This window comes from Thamnophis sirtalis, unplaced genomic scaffold, assembly GCF_051295495.1.
Source record: "Thamnophis sirtalis isolate CommonGarterSnake01/CBP01778 unplaced genomic scaffold, rThaSir2_p1.2 scaffold_6, whole genome shotgun sequence".
Taxonomy (NCBI): domain Eukaryota; kingdom Metazoa; phylum Chordata; class Lepidosauria; order Squamata; family Natricidae; genus Thamnophis; species Thamnophis sirtalis.
Window position 1 is genome coordinate 15,006,127 of NW_028261386.1, and position 22,582 is coordinate 15,028,708.

The 22,582-nt window shown below is 39.5% G+C and overlaps 2 protein-coding genes across 3 annotated transcripts in view; one reads left to right on the plus strand and one right to left on the minus strand.

The window, feature by feature from the left end:
• The window catches only part of RABEP1 (rabaptin, RAB GTPase binding effector protein 1), a 55,487-nt gene extending 42,737 nt beyond the window's left edge, over positions 1–12,750 (plus strand). For both annotated transcript variants that reach the window (XM_087717248.1, XM_087717249.1), the window contains 9 exons: positions 56–160; positions 2,642–2,758; positions 4,045–4,143; positions 7,677–7,817; positions 8,903–9,092; positions 9,229–9,284; positions 10,009–10,107; positions 11,070–11,186; positions 11,879–12,750. In XM_087717248.1, coding sequence (XP_087573374.1) covers positions 56–160; positions 2,642–2,758; positions 4,045–4,143; positions 7,677–7,817; positions 8,903–9,092; positions 9,229–9,284; positions 10,009–10,107; positions 11,070–11,186; positions 11,879–11,980 — 1,026 coding nt within the window. In that variant the 3' untranslated portion in view covers positions 11,981–12,750. The remainder of the gene's footprint in view (positions 1–55; positions 161–2,641; positions 2,759–4,044; positions 4,144–7,676; positions 7,818–8,902; positions 9,093–9,228; positions 9,285–10,008; positions 10,108–11,069; positions 11,187–11,878) is intronic.
• Positions 12,751–15,594: 2,844 nt separating this feature from the next.
• Positions 15,595–22,582, minus strand: part of NUP88 (nucleoporin 88) — a 19,954-nt gene continuing 12,966 nt past the window's right edge. The window contains exons 13-17 of the mRNA XM_087717250.1: positions 22,427–22,492; positions 20,784–20,864; positions 17,415–17,541; positions 16,125–16,243; positions 15,595–15,741 (exon numbers count right to left, since the gene is read on the minus strand). Coding sequence (XP_087573376.1) covers positions 15,678–15,741; positions 16,125–16,243; positions 17,415–17,541; positions 20,784–20,864; positions 22,427–22,492 — 457 coding nt within the window. The 3' untranslated portion in view covers positions 15,595–15,677. The remainder of the gene's footprint in view (positions 15,742–16,124; positions 16,244–17,414; positions 17,542–20,783; positions 20,865–22,426; positions 22,493–22,582) is intronic.

Genomic DNA, 22,582 nt, shown 5'->3' on the forward strand with positions numbered 1-22,582 from the left:
TATTCATATTCTTCTATGAAGCTTCCCAGAGAAATAATGGTTTTATGTTCTCCAGGTGCAAAACGCTGGGAACAAGCTGGGAAGGCGCTGTGACATGTGTTCAAATTATGAAAAGCAGTTGCAAGGCATCCAGATTCAGGAGGCTGAAACAAGGGATCAGGTGAGTGCAGCTTGGCCTCTCATCACGCAGAAAGTGAAATGATTCCAAGAGGCAATGAGAAATCAAACAAGTCATCTTTCACTTAGGCCTATTTAGTTACTAATTACAGCACCAATACTAACTTATCCTTTCATAACTCAGGGCAATTTATGTCATATTAATAAAATCAAATGCAGTAAAAATCACAAAGGCAACCCATGTTCATTGATCAACCCATTAATCTTTCATCCTATTAAAGGTTTTAGTGTAACATGAGAAGGAGACTTAGTGTAAAATGAGAAGGAGACTCTGAACCCCAGATGTTGTTCCTTTTCAGTTACTATTCCAGTTTTGTATGTTGTGACTTGACTTCTTGGGATCCAACATATTTAAAACTCACTAATTTGGCCAATGGAGTGTATGAAAAAACTTACCTCTCTAATAAATGAGATATTTATAGGGAAACCATCTAATATGAATAAGAATGATAAGAATAAACAATTGGGGAGAGAAAACTCTCAGCAGATTCTCCAGTTCCAACACCTTTGCCCTATGGGAGCTAGCCTTTGAACTCATTCTCAGTAATATTCATGCTGATAAAGGTAAAAGTAAAGGTTCCCCTCGCACATATGTGCTAGTCGTTCCTGACTCTAGGGGGCGGTGGTCATCTCCATTTTAAAGCCAAAGAGCCAGTGCTGTCCAAAGACGTCTCTGTGGTCATGTGGCTGGCATGACTAAATGCCGAAGGCGCACAGAATGCTGTTAGCTTGCCACCAACGGTGGTTCCTATTTTTTCTACTTGCATTTTTACATGCTTTTGAACTGGTAGGTTGGCATGAGGTGGGACAAGTAATGGGAGCTCATTCCATTACACGGCGTTAGGGATTTGAACCGCTGAACTGCTGACCTTTCTGATCGACCAGTTCAGCTCCTTAGCCACTGAGCCACGGTGCCTATTCATGATGATATTAATGCCTAATCCAAGAATAGCCAACTCAGTGTGTTCAACTGAGGTAGAGACCTCTCTGAGGTGCCTATTGCTATTCATGTCAAAAGGCTGCTGGGCCTTAAGACAAAGTTAAGCAGTGGATAGAAACAACGTTGCTAGCTCTTAGCCTCTTTTGCTACATTATGAATTTTCCTGCTTTCTACTGTATACATAAATCAATGCTGCTTGTGCAAATTTACTGCTTATGTTAATTCAGCGATCAATTAGTTCAGCATTACTTATTATACAGGAGTAAGAGATAAATTGGAGGCAGATTCACCCCTGAATCCCTGTGAAGCAACTTAATATAAATATTGCTTCTGTCCTGACTTTTGCAATAAAATTCATCTGCTGTTTATCCACCACAGTTCAGATTGTTCAAACAGTACTTAATTGAATGGTCAATTAGTATTAATGAGTTGGATTTGGAGTTCATTTGTTAAAGATTTCGGGCTTGTTTTTAAGATCAGAGTTGGTTTTTGAAATTGATTGAGTTAGACTGAATCACTGCACAGACTGATTGTACACATGATGATTTCCCAGTTATATCATTATGCTTAATTTCATGCACAGTTCATGCCCCCCTGGGCTCCCTGCAAATGCCTGGTGGTTTTATGCTAACCAAAGACCAGGAAAAAGCAATCACAGCAATGACACCAGAGCAGGAGGAAACGCATCCCATTTCCACCCACCTCTATTAAGGCCTGATAGCAATTTTGTTCTTATTTTCATGAGAAATGAGGGCTCCTAATTTTGGGGAAGTGTTCTTTTGTTTGCTTTCAACTCAGTTCAGCCAATGGTGGGATTCAGCCAGTTTGCACCACTTCAGGAGAACTGGTTGTTAACTTTCTAAGCAGTTTGGTGAACTGGTTGTTGGAATAAATCATTAGGACAGAGAACCAGTTGTTAAATTATTTGAATCCCACCACTGGTTCAGCCTCTTATTCACACTCAAATCTATGTACAAGTCAGAGGTTGGAGGAATAGTACCTGATCCTGTGCATAAACGCTCCAGCGGAGAAACAAAATAGTTTCAATTTTTTAAATCTCTAGTGGTCTTATTAAAGTATAAACTATATTTAATAGAGCTTTTAAATTTAGTCTCTTCATAAACATTTGGATAAGGTACTTGATTCTATATTCTGTTATGAACATTTATGTTTCAGAGAATAAAAGCAAATTGTACGGTATTTCCATTAATGCTAAAAGAGGAAATCGTGCATTTTAATGAACATAATCAAACACAACAAAAGACTTTCTATCCTTTTAAGATCAAGAATTCAGAATTCTGTAATAACATTTTGTTCTGGGGTCAAAGAATCAGATGGCTGTGATGTTAGAAAAGGTTATATCGTTAAGCAAAGAGGACATGGATGGTAGTGAAACTCTCATTTTTATGGTTTCTTTATCTATTCCACCTTGTTTCTAAATTATAAGCATAGATTTTGTCTTGGAGAAAAATTAACCTTATTTAGAAAAGGAATGTTTATGGTGTATTGTTTCTAACCCCATAGGTGAAGAAACTTCAGGTGATGTTGAGGCAGGCCAACGATCAACTAGAGAAAACAATACGGGAGAAGCAGGAGCTGGAGGAATGTATGAAACAAAGTAGTGAAGACTCAGTCAGTCAGGTAAAGAAACTCTTACAGAAGGCTAAAAATTCTTAAGTGAGAATGACCATTGCATAGAGCCTATACTTAAACTGGTTGAGTCTTTTTACACCAATTGTGTACTGCAGAATTTACTGGAGGTGATTTAAGAGTACGTTTATCATGTGAAGTTAACAGGGTCAAATAGCACTTAGCACTTGGACTTATATACCGTGTCACAGTGCTTTACAGCCCTCTCTAAGCAGTTTTCAGAGTCAACAAATTGCTCCTCGGTCCTCATTTTACCAACCTCAGAAAGATGGAAGGCTGAGTCAACCTTGAGCCAGTAAGAATTGAACTGCTCGCAATCAGCAGTCAGAAGAATTAGCCTGCAATAGTGCATTTTAACCACTGTGCCATCATGTCCCTTGATATTTAGTATACTAATCATATCTAATATGATTAATATAACGTTGTTAGTATAGTTTGGGAATTTAAAAAAAAACACACATCAAAAGGCAACAATGGAAAAGCCAATTCTGTACTGTTGATTTTTTAAAACCTCTGCAGATAATCCTCAGCTTACAACTGGTTGTTTAACATTTAAAGTTACAACAGCTTTAGAAAAAGTGTTTACTTCTAGACATCGTAAAATGTTGCCCCTCCCTGACAGTCACATGACTGCATTTCAGGTGAGTGGTAATCAGTTTGCTTTTACACCAGTTATTAAGTGCCCTGCGATCATGTGATTGCTATTTGCCATCTTCTCTCCATCTTTTCTTGAGGGTCAATGCGGAAGCTGTCAGGAAAGGTTGCAAGTGGATGGATAGAGCAGTGTTTCCCAACCTTGGCAACCTGAAGATGTCCGGACTTCAACTCCCAGAATTCCCCAGCCAGCATTCGCGAATGCTGGCTGGGGAATTCTGGGAGTTGAAGTCCGGACATCTTCAGGCTGCCAAGGTTGGGAAACACTGAGATAGAGGAAAGTTGAAATTGATGCAATCAGGAGTGCCAGGATTGTGGGCTTTGCTCAACGACCAAGATTCTGGTTCCACTTGTCATAAATTGAGGGCTACTTGTACATGGATGTGTTTGTGAAATCACCAGAGGCAGAGCTCAATTTGGAGACAACCTTTTAAGTATTTTGGAGCCTTTGCCCCATTGTTACTGAGATTTCAGCATGAAATTCTATAGGGGGGGGGAAATGAAAATAAGTCTGCTAAAAGGTTAGGAAAAAAATGTGTATCTGTTACATTATGCCATTTTGTATTCATGATGTGTGTGTATAATTTATTCATTATCCCCCCCCCTTTCTTTCTTTTTGACAGATCTCATCACTTACTGCTAGAACTCAGGAATCTGAAGCCTTACTTAATGAATTACAGCAGGCATTTTCTCAAGCTAAAAGAAATGTCCAAGATCAAATGGTAAACAGTGAATAATTATTTTAATACCCATATTTGAATATATTTGCTGTTTATTCTATGTATTATTATAGTTTTATATTATTGTTCCATTTATTTGCGCTGTAGAATGAAATAAGCTTTTTCTACAGGCAAGTATCCCTCTTGTGTACTATCCATTTCTAGCTGAGTATGGAGGACAGTTTGGGATATTCTAGTTGGTTTTGCTCTCAAAAGCCTGCACAGAATGTATCTGTTTCTTTATTTCTTGTCCTTATTTGAAGAGCAAAACCAACTTTCATATGCTCTATGAAATGCACAAATTGGTACATAAGTATTGCCAATGAATCAACAGACCTTCTGGGAAGGGGATCTTTCTGTATCTTCTCTTCAATACACCTGCAACAAGCTAGACTCTTCTATGATTAAGATCTGCAGTTGGAATTAACTTACACTGTTTTATGAAGGAGAAATTTGGGACCTGCCCTAACCCAATTTGGCACTGTGCATCAGTTATATAAAGTTTGAAGAATATACTTGTCTGCTTGACAGTAAATAGGGGAGGGGCACCCAAATGATGTTAGTTTGACCATTTTCTGGTGATGTATGTCCTGCAATGATGGGGAACTCAGGTCCCAATGGCATCTACAGGGGTGTCAACACAGGCAAGATAACAGTATTGTGTAAAATTGTGGCAAGCGTATAGAAGTGGCAGTCACAATGGTTCACAATGCTGTGGCCACCATGCTGCCTGTTTTCCTATATACATAGTGGCTGCTCTTAGGTCTAACCTACTCACAAGGTTATTATGGGGAAAATAGGAGGCAGAAACATTATACAGCATATGCCACCTTGAATTATACAAAATGAGTGCTATACCAGTCTACTAAATGAATAAATTTAAAGCACCAGAACGGCTTATTTTTTTGTTCCTACTTGTGCACTAGGACAGTACTTATGATGACAGCCATGGTTTAAGTTTTATGGTCATTCAGATGATCCTTCTTACAATATTGAACAAGCCCCCCCCCCCGTACTTTTTGACCTAGAGAGGATTGCTGTATTGTCGAGATAACACAGAACGGATAGGTGTTTCTTTTCCAGCTTGTCTAAATGGTGAAAGACCACTTTGTCTCAATGGGCCAGAATGAGATTTAGGAAAATGCTGAACGGAATACAATTGATTGGAATGATACTTGATAAGAGACCTTAGGGACATGTCATTATGGAGGCAAGCCCAGAAATAGTCAGGAAGGTAGATTGGGACAAAGGTTAGGTCTGAATTCCAGTTGGGTGGATTTCCTATAAACTCCTCATGTCTTATTATCTGTGCTGCCTGTGAAATTGCAGCTTAAAAGTGGTAAGAATAAGCTCTAGACAGTTTGGCCAGCTTCCTAATCACTTGATCTATTGTTCTTCAGTATTTTGGAGGAAATCATGTGCCCTTGGAGGGGTCTATATGTTTATTTATGTAGCCAGTTACACAGTTACTCTTTTTCACAGAACTGTACTCTCCAAACGTCTTTCGTGTAGATTCCTGTGTTTGTTCTTTGTTTTCCATTAAAGTTAGGTAATTATGAATTATTGCAGAATTGTATCTGATGCGGCTAATTTACTCCTTAGAATGTTCAAATTGCTAAAGCCTTGCTAAACAACTGAACCCTATCAGCTATTAGTGATTCCAACAAATCACAGTTGGAATAAGTGGGCCAAATCATTTGTAAATGCAGAATCTCTACTTAGTTTCTTCAGGAAATGCTTTCTATCCCATAAGTCATTGTGCCAGGAAGGTACTGGCAAGACTTTCCCATTGGCAAGGGAGGCAGCAATAGACGTGAGCTGGTCAGCATCCAGTCAGTGTTTGGGAAGTGATTTCTGAACATCACAGATTTAGCCTTTTAGTTGGTTCTCCTCTCCAGCTCTTTCTCTTCAAGGACAGGATAGGTAAACTGATTTATTTAACTGGGTTTATGTATTTTTACAGAATGCTTATGTTTTGGGTTGAGCAGTCTTACATACTGTTTGTTTGTTTGTTTGTTTATATTATTTATTTATTTATTTATTTATTTATTTTGTCAAACATGTACGAGATAACAGGTGTAAGTATAAACATGAAATGAGTACAAATAAATAGGGACGGTAGGACAGGGACGGTAGGCATGCTGGTGCACTTATGCATGCCCCCTTACAGACCTCTTAGGAATGGGGTGAGGTCCACAGTAGACAGTTTGAGGTTGAAGCTGTGGGGGTTTGAGGATGTAACAATGGAGTCAGGTAGAGCATTCCAGGTGTTGACCTCTCTGTTGCTGAAGTTGTATTTTCTGCAATCGAGTTTGGAGCAGTTTACCTTGAGTTTATATCTATTGTTTGCCCATGGATTATTGAGGTTGAAGCTGAAGTAGTCATTGACAGGTAGGACGTTGTAGCAGACAATTTTGTGTACCATGCTTAGGTGGCATAGTTTAAGGTTCTCCAAGCCCAAAATTTCAAGCCTGGTGGCATAAGGGATGCTATTGTGAGCAGAGGAGTGAAGTACTCTTCTTGTGAAATACTTCTGGACCCGCTCAATTGTATTAATGTCTGATATAAACTGTGGATTCCAGGCAGATGAGCTGTATTCGAGGATTGGTCTGGCAAAGGTTTTGTTTGCCCCAGTTAGCAGTACAATGTTACCGGAGAAAAAGCTTCACAAAATTAGGTTAACAACTCTTAATGCCTTTTTGGCAATGCTGTTACAGTGAGCTCTGGGGCTTAGATCATTAGAGATGAGTACTCCTAGGTCCTTGATAGAGTGTGGGTCATCTGTGAGGTTGTATCCGCCCAGCTTGTATTTGGTGTTTGGTGATTTTTACTAGCTGTATTGTTTAACCAATTCCTTTTTTTAGTATTTTAATTGAAAACTTCACAGCTCATCTATTTAATAAGTTGCGGGAATGAGGAGAAAGTCATGGTGAGCAAGGATATTCTTCATATTGGTGGGGTTTCTTCTGTTTTGTCCTCTACCTAGTTCTACCATATGAAGAATGAAATGTGAGTTAATCTGAAGAGCTGATTTTTTTGGTTCCACCACAAAATCGCGGAGGACAAAATCGCGCTCGACGAAAGCGCGCATTTGACGTCATCACAGCGCGACGAAAACATCGCGCTGTGATCGAAAAATGTAAAAATAAAGCTAAAACCTTCCCCTAACCCCCCCAAACCTAACCCTAAACCTAACCCTAAACCTAACCCTTAACCTAACCCTAAATCTAACCCTAAACCTAACCGTTAACGTAACGAAAAACCTAACGCTAACCCTTAACCTAACACTAAACCTAACGCTAACGCTCTAAACCTGACCCTAACCCTTAACCTAACCCTAACCCCAACCCTTAACCTAACCCTTACCTTTATGTGAATCGGCTTGCTTTAATTTTAATTTTATTTCAATTTTTATTTTTTTTTCGTCGCGCTGTGATGACATCACATGCGCGCTTTCGTCGAGCGCGATTTTGTCCTCCGCGCTTTTGACGGGTCACGATTTTTTTAAGGTTTAATTCTTTCTTTGTTTGCTGGAGGCCGTCCTGATGCAGTCACGAGAGCTTGTTTCAGAGGAATTGGCGAGGCTCCAGAAAGACAATGAAAGCCTTCAAGGAAAACACTGTCTGCATGTGTCTTTACAACAAGCTGAGGACTTTATCCTTCCAGAAACTGGAGAGGTAGGATACCTCTTGGTTAATTTTAAATAGATTCATTTTGGGCACAATATTGGGTAAGAGTAAGACATTCTTGCAACTAAAGTTTTGGAATAATGGCCATCACTTTTTTAAGATTAGAAAAGTAGAAACTTGTTTCTAGTAATGTATACGAGGAAATCCCCATATTGATTATAATATTTATCTAAACTGAAATCTTAAATTAGTAAAAATTGCAACCCTTTCTGTGGTTATGCTTTGGTGTTTATCTCTCTTAATCTAGATAACTTCCAGTATATCTTGAACAATCACTGGTATTTTCACTCTAAAGCAGCTTGTACTATATTTTGTTATTATCTTATCTTTTTGTTGCATAAAAAAAGGAGTTTCTTAGTTACAAAGTGTATGATTTGCAGCTACATTCCTCCCATTTCTGCTTGAAATAATTTGACATCAAGGAAGATAGTGTATTATGCAATTGTGGTAATATGTTTTCAAATAACATTCTAAGCAGGACTCTTTGAAATTGTTACAGTCTGGAATTGTTGCTTGGCATCTGTAGTAAATGGATTAACAGAAGAAAACAATATAATGACTTTACCGCTTGGTAATTATTATAACTCCCCTTGTTTTTCCAGTCATCCTTAACCCGAGTCCCTCCAGCTTTTAACTTATATAGGTTACATATCTGACGGGAATGAGGTTGAGACAATTATATTAGGCCCCAAATTACATGAGCTGCTGGCCTTAAAAACACCTTTCTGGTAACTGACAACCCCAACATTCCCCATGGGCTCAGGAACCTGCCCTTGTGTGAAATATTAAATTAACAAAGTTGTTAATTTAAAATTGCTGTGGAATATTTTTTTAGTGTTAAACTCCTGCCTCCCCTTACCCTGTTTTTAAAAAATCCTGAAGAATCTAGAGAATTCTCTAGACTTGGAATTACTATATTTTAAAGCGTTCACGATTACTGTTTCCCCTTTTGTATCTTTCCCTCCTTTTGTCCTTTTTTAAAATCAGTTTCCAATCAAAGTCCCTTATAGTTTATTACATGGTGGCTTATGTATGCAGGAAGACAGTTTGACCTATATACGCCTTTGTTTCAGGGACTCCGTGAATTGGTCCTCAAGTATCGTGAAGACATTATTAGTGTACGAACTGCAGCCGATCATCTGGAAGAAAAACTGAAGGCAGAAATTTTATTTTTAAAAGAACAGATTCAAGCCGAACAATGTTTAAAAGAGAACATAGAAGAGACTCTGCAGCTAGAAATAGAAAATTGCAAAGAGGAAATAGGTGAGATTAGGGCTCTGTTTATATTTAAACATCTTTCAGGGAATTCCACTTTCTAATTTACTAGTCCTGTCCTAGTTAATATTTACTGAATATGAGTCCATAAATGAAATTAAAACCTTTTCCCATCTTTTAACAGCTGCTGCATCTAGTCTAAGAACAGAATTGGAGCAAATAAGAGTGAATAAAGAGCAGGTAACTTATATAAAGACTTCAGAAGATGCTCAGTATGCCATGGCAAAAACCTTCCATCCCTTGATATTCTTCCCCCTCCCTCTCTGTATACTTTGGATTACATTGGTCTCCTATTCAAGGGTCTTCATGTCTGTCTCAAACATAGAATATATCTTTATCTAGTACTGTGGTTATTCCAAATTATTGGGTGTGGAGGAAATGCTGTTCCTAGTTATGTTTTTTTCTGGGAATAAAAACTGCTAACAGAGGGGCAATGGAAAAGGAAATACATTTTGAAAGCATTTAAATGAGACCATCCAAATAGTGGTTCTTCATGTTTGTTTCCCTCTTTTCATGATAAAGTTTCTGCCTAAAATTGAGGATCATATTCAAGGCCACAAGCTACTTTGGAATAATGCTAGTAAGGTACATGTCGAAGGACTAATTAATATTGTTCTCAGATTTTTATATATACCTAGCAGAAAATAGCTTGCTCTGTGTATATCCTGACATCACAGTGGCAAAACAAGTAGTCAGAGAACAGATGGTGTCAGGGACTTCTGAGCAGCAGAGATTAAAATAATTGTTGATAACTTCAGTGTTTGTTTTCAATAAAGGAGAGGTTTAAATAATGCCACAAAAGATTTTACAAGAGCAAAAATGGATAGCCTGTAGAAGAGCCCTAAGTGGTTGGTTAGCACTGGAGAGTTTTATACTCATTCAATCTGTCCTTCCATTTTCATAGTTGGAATCCAACTTGAAAGAAAAGATACAGCAGTTAGAAAACTTTGAGGAGAGAGAAAATGATCTTGAAGAACAGCTGAAGAAGGAAGTTGCCACAAAGGTAAATAATTTTGTATGACTGACACTAAAGGGTACCGAGTTGGTATACGGGAAGGGGGCTGAAAGTGGTCAAGACTAGTCACTTATAGAGGAACTGTTTGTAGGTCTGTTGCTCCCCTCTGGGAGGAGGTTTCGAAGTACCTGTAGCAGGACTGCCTGATTCCGTAACAGCTTTGTTCCTTATGCCATCCGTCTGGCAAACTCACAAGATTTGTTTCTCTCGCCATGTACATGTATACATTCAAACTAGACCGTGTTGTTGCTCCGTGTCATATATGTGGGTATATGTATAATTTTGTATTTGGTCATGTTTATGTAGTGTAGAGGTGGAGACCCTCTGAGAGCTGTATGCAACACAATTTAATAAATGCCAATTAGTGTACATTCAAAGTGACAATAAAGTTATCCTAAGTTCTTATTGGGACAAACAGTTCACAAAAGAAGGGACTTGAATGGGATCAATACTGTATTTCTGAAACCAAAAAATCTAAACAGATTTGAAAGGAATACAGGGAACAGACAGCCAGGCAGCAAATTAGATTCAGTACAATATGAGCAATATATGCAGATAGGGAATGGAGGATAGGAAATGAGAACAAGCAATCCCAATTTCATACACCTAAAGATTGTGGTTTGAATAATAGAATAGAATTCTTTATTGGCCAAGTGTGATTGGACACACAAGGAATTTGTCTTTGGTGCATAAGCTCTCAATGTACATAAAAGCTATAAGTGATAAATCGTGATCATAATCATCATATAAATACATTCATCATAAATCATAAGATACAACAGAGTGATAGTCATAGAATACAGTGCTGTACAGGTGATAACAGATCCTTCCTTTCCTAAAACCCTTCCAGTCTTTTCTGACTAGGAAGGGCCATCATGCAAATAAAGCACACACACACACCGCCCCCAATACCTCCAAGATGCAGAAATCATTGCTGTTTCCTTTCCCAGGCTAACTTAGAACACATGATGTTCGAGGAGAAGAATAAAGCTCAACGGCTTCAGACAGAATTGGATGTCAGTGAGCAAGTACAGAGAGATTTCGTTAAGCTTTCTCAGACCCTTCAGGTGAGGTGAACACTTGGGAACAAAGAGTGAAAAGTGTCTGTTCTTAGATTTTTCTAGCCACTAGAATTACGTTTCTCTCAGATATATGTCCTATTGTTACTCTACTTGATTGCTCCTACCTTCCAAGGTCACAAGGTCCACCAGGTTCTTCCCGCAAATAATGGTGATGAGTAAAATAGGTCTTGCTAAATTTGTCCTTCCATAGAATTATTTCATGCTCAGGGGAGAGGTATTTTTTTCCCCTTTGGGAATACTAGAATACTAGCGTAGGAAGCGATCTTGGAGGTTATCCAGGCCAGCTCCTTGCCTAGTGCAGAATCTACTATCCATCCAGGCTCAGTTTAATTTCCAGCAGAGGAACATCCACCCCCTCCCTAGGCAGTCCGTTACATTTTTGGAACAGCCCTTACCATTTAGAAAGGTTTCCTGAGAGCCAACCCAGATTTTCCTCCTTGAATTTAAACAATTGTTCCTTGTCCTGCCTTCTGAAACCCCTCTGAATTAATTACTCCCCAGCTTCCAGATTTTTGAAGACTGCTTTCATGTCTCCCTGTAATCTTACAGCTTCCAGGCTAAACGTACCCAATACCTCTACCTATGTGTCTATTGATATATCAATCTGTTGCTCTTTAAAGTTTATAACTAAGAGAAACTCATTCCTTTAATGTTATGTGTTGCTCATTTTTGCTCAGGTCCAGTTGGAACGGATCCGGCAGGCAGATTCCCTGGAGAGAATTCGTGCAATCCTCAATGATACAAAACTGACTGACATTAATCAACTACCTGAAACATGACAGCCTCAGTAGCAGAGCTGCAAAGCTACATTTTGGTGTTTTTTTTAAAAAAAACCTCCTCTTTATAGCAAAACCTTTAATAATTATTTAATTCTAACTGAAAGAGCAGAAAGATAACCCAAGAGTCATGGTCCAGGTTGTTTCTGGGAGGGAGAGGAAGGTTTTCTGGGCGGGAAGAAAGTTTCACACGGAGAAGATTGGCAGAACCCTCCAGGGTATCTGCCTTCAGTGTAGTTGGACTTCTCCATATAACTCATCTACCTTCATCCTCCTGCTCTCCTCCCTCCCAGTGATCCTGGAATACGGCATTCCCTGCCTCCCTCTCTCTCATCCATACCCTGTTAAATTACTGTGATGAAAGTAGTTGCTGAAAATCGTCTCCTCCCATCCCACCCCAAATCTTTTGGAGTGAAGTTACAATAGCAAGTTGGGCAGAAGGGGAAAATAGTATATTGTATTAATATTTTATATTAAAATATGAATTTATTTGCAGGACACTGGATTTTGGGTTTTTCTAGCTCAGTACATTTTTTTGTACCTTGAATGTTGTGCTGGAAGAGCCCCCAACTAAAAACATGGACAGAAGAGGATTAGAGAGAAGGCTGCAATTTTTTTCCAAAAAGGCACAGGGGGGAAATGGATAATTAGAATGGGGAAATAAGTCACCTAAATTCTTAAGACACAAAAGTCAGGGAAGTGAAGGTTAATCATCATAGAAAGAAAAGCAAATGAAAATAAATTGCTTTAGTATCCCTCATTACTCCCCCCCCCCCAAAAGCTACATTGCACAATATCAGCACATGGCTGCATCCAGCATTACACTTTTCTCACTGAAATACATGGACTTGAGTTCATCACATTTATCAATACGCATTTGATTACCATGGCGTTAAAAACCTAAGCCGTATCATACTTCTAGTACAGAGGTGTTTTGCAACTCTCTACCCAGATTCTAGAACAGAGGTGTCAAACTGGCATCCTACAGGCTGGATACGTCACATGCAAGGCATGCCCACCCCACCTCCATGCATGGGAAAAACAACATATGACGGCAACATGACGTGGCAGGTTTGACACCTGTGTTCTAAAAGGCCTTTTGCATTGTATTTGTTTGAAGATTGGGTTTAAAATTATACATTTAAGATAATGCTACAACACCTCTGAGATAGGAAACGTTTGTGAAGCTGCAGTTATGTTTATGCTTGGACTGAATGTTTCTCTTGAAAAGCTCATGATACAGGTCTGGAAAATCTTGTTCTGGACTTGCAATCAGAACATGCAAGATGCATTAAACTCCATAATAGAAGGGTTCCAGCAGAACACGAATGCAACTGATTTGCTGTGATCCAACTCTTGAGGGAAAAGGAAGATGCTTTTATAAATTTATAATGGAACTTTTAAAACAATGTAATTAAAATAACTAAAAAATTTCCAGTCAGAAGGCTGCATGATTACCTGGGTTCCAATAAGAGCTTCTAAAGCCCTAGGAATTGTTTTAAATAGGATGAGTGTAAAGTAGATAAAATGTGTTTAATCTGTATTTCTATTGGATTTTATTCTTGTGGTCAAGCAGTAGTTGAACAGATCAGTGTTGAAATGGGCTAATGGAGTTGCAAGCAAGTGTTCATTCCCAATTCTTCCACACCTGCTACCAAGAGTGTAACTATCAGTTTTGACATTCATTTTCTAAAGACCAGAATCAATCTAATTTAATCATGTTTATTACTTGCTTCTTGAACAGGCAAGTATTGATCCAATAACTGGTTTGTAGATCGGTGTGAGCAGCTTGAATACTTTCCCATTGTTGAAAGAAAGCTTTCACTCTATTTTACTTTTTCGGTGGGCAATGGAGCTTATTTGTTTCAGGTTTTCTGGATACTAATTGAGGTGAGGAGGAGGAGGAGGAGGAAGAGTGTGTGGGCAACTTGATTCCATGTAAATTCTAACTATGTAACTGGTACAAAATCAAAAAGCATTTGCTGGAATCCAGTCTGTTTCAATCTGCTGGTTAGAAAAAAATATATGAAAAACATTACAGGGAAACTATAAGCGGACTTATTCTTAGAAATGAAGAGTTTACTCTAATGAAGTTCATTAGCATGTTTCTTTGCATCTTTAATATCGTATTAGAAATGAACTTAACCCTTCTTCCTTAATCCTGCTCATGCAATTAGTACATCATTAACTTTGAGCAAAGATAGCTTTCCTTTTAGGAAAGGAGCATTTTCAAAGACCCCTGCCTCATCTAAGCGTTTATATTAAATTGGCTAAAAACCATGTGTTGTGTTAATTGGGAGGCAATGCTATAATCTCTTAAATGGTGAGATTAGCTATGATACACATAATGAAAGGATTATACCATGAATCAGATGCATAATATTCTATTTAGCATAGCGACCAAGTACTGTTCTGCTATTCATCCTGAAGTATTTCAGAATCATTGGGGAAAGAAACAAACTTGTGGAAGAGAACGCAGGGAAGATAGATCTGTAGTACTAAATTTAAATTGTATACATTTAATTAAACAAATATTGACAATGTAAAACTGTAAATCCACAAGTCTACAAACCCGAGAAGAATATGCTGCTAGTTCACACAATTTTTTTTAAAAGGGAAAATTAGTTTTAATAGCAGGAAATCCTTGTTTTTCAAAATTGATCTTGAAATTGAATTGCTTTCATAATTAACTTTTTTTTTTAAAAAAAGGCTGTATGGCTGACTTTTTTTTAATGTTATGATTGATTTATGCCATTAGTTTTCAGTTCTCTCATTCAAAGGCTTAGCTACTACAAATAGGTATTATGCAGTGACCAGTACTGATTTAAACAGGAATTGTGTGCAAAATGAGAGGAAAGAACAGTAAGGTTAGCTCTGTTCTGTATATTGTACAGTCCTTTTGTATGCAAAATGTATACTAAAAGGTCAAAGAATTACCGGAAGACTTGTACAGTCTTAATATGTTCACAACAGGTTCTTCCAACATGTCAAATGGTTTACTTTCACTTCTGTATCTCCTATGGCATAACTATATAGCTTCTAACAACACTGTGTGGACAAGAATAAGGGTGGGAGATGGGTAAGTAATCTATAAAGCCCCTTACTTTAAAAAAAACTAACCTTCAAATTCCACTTTTGGAATTATATTGCATTCCAGCAAAAGCCACTGGTGTCCTGTGAAACTGTGGATGTAAAATTATCCTGTCTATTGAATTAAAACAATGTAACCATTTGTTAACTGTAATTGGAAGTGTATCCTGCAAAAGTGTTCCAAATTAAAGGAGAAAAGTCTTGCAATTCTTTTCATACCTTCTTTCTATTTAAATGTATTGTGTTGATCTAAGAAGGGTTTATACAGTTAGCTCAGAAGATGATCTATATGGAAAGATTTGGTACAGTGGTTGTATTGATTTTTATTTTGAAATGAACTGTGTTATCACAAACATATATTTAAGTTGAAGACACAGGAAGTACAAAATTCCCTTACTTTTTCCCCACGAAGTATCAAAAGGGCGGAAGTGAAATGTCTTTAGCATTATGCCTTCTGTAGAATGCTGCAACATGCATTATAATCAGATGCATCCTCTAACGAGTATTTAATAGTGGCTCTTTTTGTAAAAAAATAGTTCCATTTATAAATTAGGAAAAAGGCAGCTGGTTACGTTTAATATTCCAAAAATGTAAGTCTTTAGTCTGATGACTAAAAGGTGACATGATTCCTGATGTCATTTATTTGTTTCACCATCTCCTGAATGTGTTCTCCCCTGAAAGAAAGAAAAAATGTTTTCTTTATTTCAGTACTGAGCAAGGGTAATAAGAAAGACTGTAATTTAAATCTTTAAATTTTATGCATTTTGGTTAGTGCAGTAATACCTACAGAGTCTCACAAATTGCCTTCCTCTTACTGGAAATATAATTGTAGGGGGAGGTTGTATGTCACTCTCACAAAGCTGGTAAACACAAATATTTAGGATCTATACAATTCTGGCCAGAACGTAACACTTATATACAGCATAAGTATAGCAGCTGTCAGCAGCCTAGAAACTCAAGCAAGATGGAAGCCTGTGCACTATGCATGCATTTGCCATTAGTCAAATATTAATTATGCAAGAAAATAATCATTCAGTTCAACAGGCAATTGACTCACTCCTCTTTCAGAACAGCTTGGATACATTTCCTCTGATTGGTGCTGAGGTTGATGCTCGGCTTCTGTGGACTATTTCCCTTCTCCATTTTTTTCTGCTGGTAATCCTTTTTCATTTTAACCTAGAGTATAGAGAAGCAATACGGAGAAAAAACTCAAAAGTTACTTTTATTGTTCTCATAAAAGAGAGTATTTGTAGGTCAGGGTTGAAATGAGGGATCCTTGGTGCTCTCTGAGCTTGCTTGTTATCTTGCAGACATTTCATTACTCTAACTAGGTAACATCATCAGTACTAGTGAGGAGTGCGGTTTGCTGTCAGTTTACATTCCAATGTCTTGCCTGTCTGTGGGTGGGGAGGTCTTAAGAGCTTTTTTTGGTTGGGCTGTTTACTGATGGCTCTTTGGCAGTTTCTTGATTGGAGTTTTGCTTTCTTGACTATTGGTCTGAAGTTAAACTAGGAGTTAATCTATGCTGATTCAAGAGCTGATTACTGGTGGCTGATTTGTAAGAGAACCAGGCTTCTAGAAATTTCCTAGCTGTTTTGTTGTTGCAGTAAGAACAATGTACAAACTGCAACAATCACTATGTAGACCAGGGATGTCAAACTCATGGCCAGCAGGCCAGATGTGTCGTGCATTGCCCACGCTTGGTTTAGCAAAGGGGGGGAAAGTTGCAATATGTCACGTGACGACACCATGGTGATGCGAGTTTCACATCCCTGGTATAGGATTGGCAGAATGCATCCATAAACACCAACTGGCAGTCAGAAGACACGAAAATTCTTCAATTTCACAACATATAGACAGGTTTAACCATAGTTTCAATTGGGAAAATCCTAGATCAGGCCAAGTCCAAAAATGCCAGGGAATTTCTAGAAGCCTGGCACTCTGACAAATCAGCCCTCAATAGACGCATAGACATTAACAACATCTGAAAAAGAGATAATCAACCAGCCCAAAAGGGAAAGAGTCCAGCACCTTTCCATCAGTAATCAGCACTCAGATCAGCATAGATTAACTCCTAGGTTAACTTCAGACCAACAATCAAGTAAGCAATACCCCAAACACAAACTGGCCAAAGAGCCATCAGTAACAGCCCGACCAAAGAATCCCTAAAACCGCCCCCTCCCACACAGACAGGCAAAACACCAGAATATAATCTGACAGCAAACAGCACTCCTTAATAGCACTGATGAGGTTAACTAGTTAGGGTAGTGAAATGTCTGCAGAATAACAAGCAAGCTCAGAGAGCAGCAAGAACCCCTCATTTTATTTTTCTAGATATGCCACTTGCCTGCTTGATAGCATTGCCTAAATGCCGCAGTTGTTCTTGTATTGTTTGTAGCTCCTTCTTCATATCCTTTTCACTATCGGACAGGACAGGCAGCTGTGAGTGGAAATTACGGAGAACTTTCTTCATCCTGTAGCCACAAAAAGAATTTCAGGAGGTGGGGATTTTCTATGCATTTTCAGACTACATAACTAAGTACCTTCTCAGAATAGTGCTACACTTGTACAATATATAGCCATTCCTTTCAAATTTACTTGTAGATTTTAGTCTCTTATTTGGTGAGGTGTGATGTATGCTTTTGTTCAAAAGTAAATTAGTTTCATTTTGATAATTAAATATTAGCACACTTATTGGTTATTCTAGCTGTTTGATGTTTGACAAGGAAAAAGAGGTACAATAGCATACCCTGTTTCCCTGAAAATAAGCTCTCCCCGGATAATAATCCCAATCAGGTTTTTGAGCGCATGGGCTAAAATGAAGCCCTCCCCCCAAAATAAGCCCTCCCTGAAAATATTGCAACACAGCAGCAGCCATGAGGTGACCATGCTCGCCGCCTCCTGCACCTCAAAAATAATAAGACCTGCCCGAAAATAAGGCCAAGCGCTTATTTCAGAGGTTAAAAGAAAATAAGACCCTGTTTTATTTTTGGGGAAACATGATAGTACGTAATTTATAGAAAACTAGCAACCCCTTTTTTCTAAAAAGCTAAACACTGCTAAAGTGATTTTCATTGAGCTAAACAATAATAATTGACTTTGATTTGACTTGGCAGAATCTGTGAACCCGGTATGTTTATCTGGTATTTAAGTGAAACAGTTCCACAGGTAAAACTGCTTATTCCTTTTCATTTTGCTGGGTGTGTAGCTTGCAACTGCCTTTCCATAAACTTAGCTTTCTTCTATAATACACATGTATTATGGTTTAGGTTTAGGTTTATTGGATTTATATGCCGCCCTTCTCCCAAGGACTTAGGGCGGCGTACAACATAAAAGAAAACACATATTACAAAAATTAAAAGGGATATTAAATAATGTATCCAAAAAAACCAACCAATTGATATTTACAATAAAAATTTAAAAATTAAATTAAAATTAACAACCAAATTAATCCTATATTTTATTCTATTCAGGCCAGGCTGGCTTGCTGGAAAAGCCAACTTTTTAGGGCACGTCGGAAGGACCGGAGGTCGGGGATTATGCAAAGCTTGGGGGGCAGCTCATTCCAGAGGGAAGGCACTCCCACAGAGAAGGCTCTCCCCCTGGGAGTCGTTAGCCGACACTGTGTGGCCGACGGCACCCTGAGGCCAACTCTGTGAGATCGCACTGGACGGTGGAAGGCTACTGGTGGCAGTAGGTGGTCTCGCAGGTAGCCTGGACCTAAGTCATGGAATGCTTTAAAGGTCATAATTAGTACCTTGAATCACATCCGGAAGACAAATGGCAACCAGTGCAGTGGGTGTAACATGGGAGCACCTAGGCACACCCATGATAACCCGCATGGCCGCATTCTGGACCAGTTGAAGCCTCCGGGTGCTCTTCAAGGGCAGCCCCATGTAGAGAGTGTTACAGTAGTCCAGGCGAGAAAGGACAAGGGCATGAATGACTGTGCACAGAGCATCTCGATCCAGAAAGGGGCACAACTGATGTATCAGGCGAACCTGGTAAAAGGCCCCCCTGGTCACGGCCATCAGGTGTTCTAAACTAAGCCGCGTATCCAGGAGGACTCCCAGATTGCGGGCCCTCTCTGAGGGGGGTAAAGTTTCTCCCCCTATCATCAAAGATGGAACAAGATGCACAAATCGGGATGACGGAAACCACAGCCACTCAGTCTTGGAGGGATTGAGCTTGAGCCTGTTCCTCCCCATCCAGATCTGCACAACCTCCAGGTATCAGGACATCACGTTGAGGGCATCATTTGGGTGGTTTGGGGTAGAGATGAAAAGTTGGGTATCATCAGCATATTGATGATACCGTACCCCAAAACCACAGATGATCTCGCCCAGCCGTTTCATATATATGTTGAACAGGAAGGGTGAGAGAACCGCCTCCTGGGGCACCCCACAAGTGATGCACCTCGGGATCGATCCCTGTCCTCCCGTCAACACGAACTGTGACCGATCCGACAGGTAGGAGAACCACCACAAAACGGTGCCCCCCACTCCAAACCCCTGAGTCGTCGCAGTAAGATACCATGGTCGATGGTACCGAAAGCCGCCAAGATCTAACAGGACCAGGACAGAGGATCAGCCCCTGTCCTGGGCCCGCCAGAGATCATCAACCAACGCTACCAATACTGTCTCCGTGCTGTACCTAGGCCTGAAACCCAACTGAAACGGATCCAGTTAGGCAGCTTCATCCAGGTACTGGGGAAACTGATGTGCTACCACAATCTCGACAAAGCGAAGGTTGGAGACCGGATGATAGTTGGCTAAAGAGGCTGGGTCCAGGGAAGGCTTCTTAAGGAGGGGCCTCACCACCGCCTCCTTCAAGGCGGTGGAAAAGAACTCCTCTATCAATGAAGCGTTGGTAATCGCTTGGAGCCAGCCTCGTGTCACCTCCCGGGAAGCCAAAACTAACCAAGAGGGACATGGGTCCAGCACACAAGTGGCAGCACTGAGTCTCCCCATAATCCTGTCCATGTCCTCGGGGGTCACAGAATCAAACTCATCCCAGATAGTCTCCACAAGATTCATCCCCGTCGACTCGCCCAAATTTACCCAGTCAGAGTCCAAGTCTGTCCGAATCTGAGCGATTTTATCCTGCAGATACTAAACAAATTTTTCAGTCCTACCCTGCAAGGGGTCTTCCCCAGTTCCTTGGTTAAGTAAGGAATGGGTCACCCTAAACAGGGCAGCTGGGCAGTTATCTGCGGATGCGATAAGAGCAGAAAAATGTTGCCGTTTTGCCGCTTTTATCGCCACTAAGTAGGATTTAATATGAATTCTTACTAGTGTTCGATCAGATTCGGACCAGCTGGCCCTCCAACCACTCTCTAGGCGTCTTTTCCAGCGTTTCATCTCCTGGAGCTCCTCGGTAAACCAGGGAGCTATCCAGAATCGACATCGGGTCAGAGGCTGCAAAGGCACAACGCGGTCCAAGGCCCCAGTGGCTGCCCTATCCCAGGCTTCCACTAGGGCTTCGGTCGAGCTGTGAGCAAGGGATTCCGGAAAAGTCCCAAGCTCCACCAGGAACCTTTCAGGGTCCATCTGGCACCTGGGGCGGAACCATCTAGTCGGTTACTATTATCATTTAGGAAGTAGTTCAGTTTAATGACTAGGCTTCTAAGGAAGTTTACAACACTTTCTTTAGCAAGAAGTTAGATAATTGCAGTTACTTCAACTAATCAGAAGAGCCTATAGTAAGATATCCTCACCTGTTCACAATATCCTCTTGTTTCTCTTTGGCTTCTTCATATTTATCAGCCAAACGCTCTGCCATCTCCCTCAAGTTTTTCCTTTATGAGAGAACAAAATATTATTTTCAGGACAGCAGCACACCTTTGTTTTTGTTTTTACACATTACAACATCACAATACACAAAATGTATTTATTCCTTGAGTAATTTCATTCAGTTTCTAATGGATACATTCATTGCAAATCAACTTCTATGATCCCTACTAGCAGCATCTACGAGGAACCAGAAGAGCATTAAAATACAGAATGTGCAACTTGATTTAAGTTTCACCTAAATGTTAGGCCTGGTAATCTTAAAGAGGAAAAAGTTCAAAAGCATCTGTCCAAACACAATAAACTCGACAAACTAAGCTTTCCCCTATGCCTGGACTGAGCAACATAAGGCTTCCTTAAATGCTAGTATACAACTTCCTTCATAGGAATTACAATTCTTGGGGTGGGAGAAGAAAAAGGTTCTCTACCCTATGCGTTCCTTTCTTTACTGTGAAACTTAAGACAGAAGCTTCCTCCCATAAACCTGAGATACTTTGCCACCGTGGACAATGGTTAGAATATTGCACCCAGCAGATGCATGCTCATGTTAAGCGTAGTTAGATTATTTCATAGTTTAGCAAGTTGAATGAACAATCCAGTTAGTGTACGTTTCAGTTTTACAAACTCAGAAAATAAGTAACCAGGTTGAGATTCAGCAACCTGCGTCAGTAGTCATACCAATTGCTCCCTATGCCTGGCCCTCCCAGTCTAAGATAGGTGAATTTGTCTTGTTCAGTAGTACCTATTAATATACTGTATGGCAATAGCTCTCCAAAATCATGCACAAATGGGTTTTTGCAACTCTACAACCTAAGTCCCAAAGGTATTTTTTCAAAGGGCAACTGGACTTCCTTATGTTTTTTCTTCAAAAAAGTTTCACTTCTCATCTAGAGAGCTGCTTCAGTTTCACTTCTTGATGAGAAGTAGAACATTTTCAAGGAAAAAACACAAGAAAAAAAACCCCCAAAACCCCCAAGAATGACTCATTGCCTTTTGGAAAAGCACCTTTGGGACAACCATGATCTGGATGACTTGAATATCTCCATAATCATCTATAACCCAAGCCATTCGAGCTATTGAATGTGTGTGAATCTGAAATACTTTCTGTACGAGAATATTCTGCACCATTGACTTTTGCTACTTCCATGGGACAATCCAGTACTTGGAACCAGAAAAACCATCATAATTCTTTGTGTGGTTTTGCTCTAAAATCTAAACCGTTCCATCTAACTATAAGACAAGTTTTTTCTCCTGAAATTGATTAATTCTGGATCTCTCATAATTGTTATTGGTGGCAGCTATTCCATACAGTTAAATGAATGGCTTGTGTTGCAGCTAGATAAAGAACTACCAGTAGCAGTGAGAACTCATGCTGAACTTGTTTCTCCTAACATTCATCTCCAATTCCGTTTGTCTGTCATTTAGACTGTAAAAGCCCTAAAAGTAGTACAAATTGTCCTGTTCAAATAACAAGTCTAAGATTCTTTTTGGCTAAAAAATAAAATTTACATGGTTTAAATCAATAAAGGAGGGGACAGGAGGGATGGCTCACAAATGGGTTAGCCTTTACCTTTCTCCTCCACAGCAGAGTAGATCCTCCAGCTGTTTTTTTTTCTGTTCACGCAGCAATTTTACTCTGAGGCAGAGAAAAGATTTAAAGGTTAGATGGGAAACAATGCCACAATCTCTGCATATTTTGTTTTCCTCTAATCACTATTGCACAAGA